This window comes from Cynocephalus volans, chromosome X (genome assembly GCF_027409185.1).
Source record: "Cynocephalus volans isolate mCynVol1 chromosome X, mCynVol1.pri, whole genome shotgun sequence".
NCBI classification, from domain to species: Eukaryota; Metazoa; Chordata; class Mammalia; order Dermoptera; family Cynocephalidae; genus Cynocephalus; species Cynocephalus volans.
Window position 1 is genome coordinate 126500115 of NC_084478.1, and position 6388 is coordinate 126506502.

The 6388-nt window shown below is 55.6% G+C and overlaps 1 protein-coding gene across 1 annotated transcript; it reads left to right on the top strand.

Annotated features, from left to right (window-relative positions):
• The first annotated feature begins 5074 nt into the window (after window positions 1-5074).
• On the top strand, window positions 5075-6154 carry LOC134368350 (melanoma-associated antigen 4-like). The gene is given in 1 exon segment (XM_063084877.1): window positions 5075-6154. A coding segment is annotated over 1 exon segment (1080 nt).
• Window positions 6155-6388: the final 234 nt, after the last annotated feature.

A 6388-nucleotide genomic window follows, 5' to 3' on the forward strand; every position in this document is an offset into this window, starting at 1 on the left:
AAAGAATAGAAGTTAAACTATATATGTTAGATATAGATGCAGGAGAGGTGTTTCTAAGGCAACACTATAGATATGACTGTCTACCACTGGTCTTCCCTGCTGCAGCTCCAGACTTGGAGTCATTTTTCACAAAGGCTGCAGTTAGACAAATTCTCAGATGTGACAGGGAGGACATCTCCCAGAAAGCATTTGGTCATGAAGCCAGTTGCCAGGATGAGGGCCCTCATGAGTGACGTCGGAGGGGTCCACTCCCCAAAACAAAGCAACCTCAAAGACTCCATCTCGTGCTGTCTGGTTAGCTCAGTTGATTACAGAGTGCTTTGATAACACCAAGATCAAGGGTTTGGATCCCTTCTCCATCCAACCACCAACATATATAAAGAATCCATCTCCACCCGTGCCGTAAACCCTGCAAGGACCCAGACAGAGGAGTCAGGGTGACCAATTCCCCAATTTTCACCTATACAAGGATTCACTTACACAAGTCCATTTCTGCCTCAAGGAATCGGGGAAGTGTGGACCTCGGTCCAAGAGGGGCATATTCAGGTAGGCCCAGGGAGGTATCACAGGCCTCCTAGGAATGAAGGTGAGGACCTTGAGGGTGAAGTAAGGGGACCCATACAGTCCACTTTTCCTGGACACTCCTGGCATGCTGCCGGAAGTCACGTCCTCTGACTTCCGCCTTGGGGAGTCTGAGAAACCGGAGCGGTTGCTGTGAGGTGCACGATTCCAGTCGGCAGAGGGGACCTTGATCAGTCTGTGCTAGAGTCGAGGTGAGACTCTCAGGGGGGCGAGGGACTCAGAATCATCCAGCTCTGCCCCTGCTGCCACCCGTGGACCACTCGGGGCAGACTTGTGAGGCTTAGCCCCACTCCCACATTCCCACCTCGGGAACTCACGGAGTTAGGCCTTGGTGTGACGGGGCAGATTCAGGTCACAGGGGACAGGGCTCTAGCCTCTGCCTGCAGCCAAGTTGAGGCAATAGGGGGTTCACTAGAGGGACCCACGGATTCCATTTAAGGCAGGACACGCCGAAAACGGTGCCGGAAGTCACGTCCTCTGACTTCCGCATTGGGGCGTCTGAGAAACGAGAGAGGTTGGTGTGAGGTGCACGATTCCAGTCAGCGGAGGGTGCCGAGATCGGTCTGTGCTAGAGTCGAGGTGAGACTCTCAGCGGGGCGAGGGACTCAGAATCATGCAGCTGTGCCCCTGCTGCCACCCGTGGACCAGTCGGGGCAGACTTGTGAGGCTTAGCCCCACTCCCACATTCCCACCTCGGGAACTCACGGAGTTAGGCCTTGGTGTGACGGGGCAGATTCAGGTCACAGGGGACAGGGCTCTAGCCTCTGCCTGCAGCCAAGTTGAGGCAATAGGGGGTTCACTAGAGGGACCCACGGATTCCATTTAAGGCAGGACACGCCGAAAACGGTGCCGGAAGTCACGTCCTCTGACTTCCGCATTGGGGCGTCTGAGAAACGAGAGAGGTTGGTGTGAGGTGCACGATTCCAGTCAGCGGAGGGTGCCGAGATCGGTCTGTGCTAGAGTCGAGGTGAGACTCTCAGCGGGGCGAGGGACTCAGAATCATGCAGCTGTGCCCCTGCTGCCACCCGTGGACCAGTCGGGGCAGACTTGTGAGGCTTAGCCCCACTCCCACATTCCCACCTCGGGAACTCACGGAGTTAGGCCTTGGTGTGACGGGGCAGATTCAGGTCACAGGGGACAGGGCTCTAGCCTTTGCCTGCAACCAAGTTGAGGCTCCAGGGGGTTCACTAAGGGGAACCACGGAGTCCATTTCAGGCAGGACACACCGAGCATGGTGCCGGAAGTCACGTCCTCTGACTTCCGCCTTGGAGGTCTGAGAAAATGGAGGGCCTTGGTGTGAGGTGCACACTTCCAGTCGGCGGAGCGGACCCAGCTCTGTCTGGGTTAGAGACGAAGTGAGATAATGAGGCTGGACTGAGGGTCCGGAATCTTCCAGCTGTGCCCCCGTTGTCAGCCGACAGCCACTCGGGGACATACTTGTCAGGCTGAGGCACCCCTCCCCCATGCCACTTCAGTCGACTCTGGAAGTCAGAGCTTTTTTGTGATATGGGTGACTGGGTTTGAATAAGGACAGGACCAGGCCCTGTCAGGCGCGAATGTCAGGACCCTGTGAAAGAACTGAGGAGACCCACAGAGTCCATCTCCACCCCCGCTGTCAGCTTCGGAAGCCCCAGGAATGGCGCCCTAAATGACATCTGCTGACTTCTGCCTTTGAGATGGGGAAGAGGCGTGGGCCTTGATTGGAGGATAGGGGGCCGAGGCTCTTCCGGGTAGACAGGTGAAAACACAGAGAGAAGAGGGAATGGGCATTAGAATCCAGAACGAGGGAACGCCACAGAAGCCTGAGCCTGTTGTCAGCCCTGGGAGGCCTTGGGCATGTGTCCTGACTTCCACATCCAGGTGTGGGAGAGAGCAGGGGCCTGGTATTAGGAGCATGAGCTCAGAAAAGCAGAGGGATGGCCCAGGATCTACCTGGAGTCAAGGTAAGGATTCAGGGGACCCAGGAGCCCAGGTAAAATGGGGCCCAACCCCGCCCTGGGAGAACGTGGGCAGGATTGCCAAAAGTGTGGCATCCTTGCTTCTCCTTTTGGGGAGTCAGGGAGGTGAACACCTTTGCCTGAGGGACGACTGGGGATACTGCCACCCCAGAACAGCAGAGACCTCCCAGGAACACACTCTGTCACTACTGTCGGCCCTAGAAGCTCCAGGCAGGGTGACCAGATATGATGCTCCTTCGCTGCTGCCTCGGGGGCTCTGAGGGTGGTGAGGATTTTGGTCTGAGGTTTGAAGCCTCAGGTCGGCACAGGAAAGAGTCCCAGGCCCTGCCAAACATACAGGTAAGGACACAGAGGGAGGAATAGTAGGGACCTCCCACCACAGAAAGCGAGGACCCAACAACTCCCCACCCCTGTTGTTGGCCCTGGGAGGACCCAGACAGGGCTGTCTGGATGTGGCGGCCTCTGACTTCAGCCTGGGAGGATGTCAGGGAGGAAATGACTTTGTTCTGAGGGAAGTAGCCTTACATCAGCTGAGGGACAAGTGCCAGGTATTTCAGAAGTTGAGGTAAGTACCCCTCGTGAAGACTAAATATACCTACCCATATCAGAAAAGACACTACAGAGTCCAGCTTCCCTGTTCTCAACCCCTAGGGGATCCAGGTAAGGGTAGCCGGCTGTGACATGCTGTCGATTCCACCATGGTGGGGAAAGGGGGTCCTCAAGCAGGTGAGAGCTTGGCCTGAGATAAGGGAGGTGATGCCAGCTCAGCATAGGCTTGGTGTAGACCCTGTCAGGATTACAGGTGAATACTCTGAGGGTGGACTGAGGGATGCCCCAACCCAAAACAGTCTGGACCGAGGCCTTGCTCTCTGCCCTGGGACATCCTGGGCCAAAGTGCCCAGATACGATGCACCCTCACTTTTATCTTGGGCCTCTCAGGGAGGTGAAGGTCTTGGTCTGAGGGGCAACGTCAGGTCAGCAGAGAGAGCCACATCTGGTCACAGAAGGATTCATCTGAGGCTTAGCCAGGAGTCAAGGTGATAGATCTAGTTGAAGGTAACCCCTAACTCCCAAAAGAAAGGACCCCACAGAATGCAGTGGTCCCTTGTTCTCTACTCTCTGAGACCCCAGGCAGGGGTGACCCACCCAGGACATGACACCTTGTCACTTCTGGCTTGGGGTTTTCAGGGAGCTGAGGGCCTTGGTTTTAGGGGTGAGATTGGACCAGAAGGGAGAGAGACATCCGATCAGCTGAGGGAGGAATCCCAGGATATGTCAAGGGAAGAGATTTTGGTGAGGACTGAAGGTATCCCCAGCCCAGAACATAAAGAGGGCCCCACAAATATCCACCGTGGCCCTGATGTAAGCCCAGGAGACTGTGGGGAGGCCTTCAGACTGAGCCTCACTTCTGGCTCAGGAGTCTCAGAGGGCAGAGGACCTTGATCTGAGAGGGCCATGCTCAGATTGACAGAGAGATTTGTCCCAGGCCCTACCAGGAGTCAAGGTGAGGGCTGAGGGGACCACCCAGACCAGTACACACAGGACTCCAGCCCCTCCCTGTTCCTTCTGTGAGCCATGGGAAGACCCAGGGAACAGCGGGTGGTTGGGCTCTCACTTCCTTTTCCAGTGTCTCATGGAGACAGGGCTTTGGCATAAGGAAGGTGGCCTCAGGTCAGCAGAGGGAGAGTCCCAGGACCTGCCAGACATAAAGGTGATATCACGCAGACCGCTCACTCCAGGACACATGGATCCCACTAAACTTGGGCACCTCCTGCGGTCCTCCCTGGGATGCCCTGGGCAGGTGTGGCCAGATGTGGGCCCCTCTCTGGCTTTTTTTCCATATCAGGGGTGTGAGTTCTTGTTCTGAGAGTTTCTCAGGCCAGCAGATGGGTTGGGTCCGGGTCCTGACGACGTAAAGGTGAGTGCTCTGAGTGAGTATGAAGGGGACTATTCATTCACCACAGAACAGTGGGGACCTCACAGAGTCCGGCCCACCCCTCCTGTCAGTACTGGGAGTCCAAGGTGTCCTTCCAGTCTGCAGCTTGAGGACTTCCTCTATTCCTCTTACAGGAGCTCCAGGAACTGAGAGGTGAGACCTTGGTCTGAGGCAGTGTCCTCAGGTGACAGCAGAGGAGGCCCAGGAGAGCCAGGCGTCAAGGTGAGGTGCATGCCCTGAATGAGTTACAAGAGCCCCACCGGCCCCAGAACAGAGGGGACCCCACAGTTCCCGGCCCCACCCACACAACTGTCAGTGCTGGAGCCTCATTCTCTGCTGGCTGCACCCTGCGGAGCCATCTCATTCCCCCTTCATGTCCACAGGAGACAGGCCGACCAGGAGGACAGGAGCCCTGTGAGGCCCTAGAGCACCAGTGAAAGAGAAGACCTGTAAGTAGGCCTTTGTCAGAGCCCCCTAGGGTGTGGTTCTAGGCTGAGGCCACTCAACCGCTCTCTCTCTCCTCCAGGCCTATGCATCCCCATCCCCGTCACCCAACTCCAGCCCACACTCCTGTTTTCTGCCCCCAGGGTAAGTCGCGATGCCTTATTGTGACAAGAGTCAGCTCTGCGAGCTTGAGGAAGACCTTCGGGCCCAAAGAGAGGCACCAGCCCTGGTGGGTGCGCAGGTTCCTGGTGATGAGGACGACATGGAGGTGTTCACCCCCTCTTCTTCTTCCTCCAACTCCTCTGCCTCCACCTCTCCTCTGATCCCAGGCACCCCGGAGGACGTGCCTACTGCTGGAACACCAAGTCCTCCCCAGAGTCCTCAGAGTGTCTGCTCATCCCCCACTGCCACTGTCTCCCCTCCATGGAGCCAGGCAAGCGAGAGCCCCAGCATCCAAGAAGAGGAGGGCCCGAGCAGCTCACAGGATGTGGGATTCCCTGAGTACTTGCTCCAGGGTGCACCACAGGAGATGATGTATGATTTGCTTAATCTCCTGCTCCTCAAGTATCGAAAGAAGGAGCTGATCACAAAGGAAGAAATGCTGAATGGAGTCCTCAAAAATTACGAGGACCAATTCCCTGCCATCTTCAGCAAAGTCTCTAAGTACATGGAGATTGTCTATGGCATTGCAGTGAAGGAAGTGGACCCTGCCAGCCACTCCTACATCCTCAGCACCTCCCTGGGCCTCACCTACGATGGGATGCAGAGCGATGACCAGAGCGTGCCCAAGACCGGCCTCCTGATTATCACCCTGGGCTTGGTCTTCATGGAGGGCGACTGCACCTCTGAGAAGAGCATGTGGTATGTGCTGGGTGTGCTGGGGTTGTGTCCTGGGAGGGAGCACCCCATCTATGGAGAGCCCAGGAAGCTCATCACCGAAGATTGGGTGCAGGAAAACTACCTGGAGTACCGGCAGGTGCCCAACAGTGATCCTGCGTGCTATCGGTTCCTGTGGGGCCCACGTGCCCACGCTGAAACCAGCAAGATGGTAGTTCTGGAGCATTTGGCCCAGTTCAATATTACTTTCCCCAGTTTATTCCCACACTTGTATCAGATGGCTCTGAGAGATGAGGAAGAAAGCGCCCAGGCCGGAATTGCCACCACAAATGGCACTTCTGCCACAGCCAGTACCAGTTCTAGTGGCACACCTTGAAGCTTCTCTAAGCCCAGATGAAGTCTAAGGTAGATTCTCCACTGTGTTTGAAAATAGCAGTCACTGTTTTTAGTAGAAAGATAGTGTGGGGCTAGGGAAATAGAGTGAATAACAAACAGCTTTGGTTTCCTGTTCTATAAGGGTAACTTGGAGCTTTCTCTTGTTTTCAGTTTGGAATTTTTCAAATGTTATTCCTTTAAATGGAAGGTTTAATTAGCTTAAGAAACTAAGTTTACGAATGACATTGATCACACA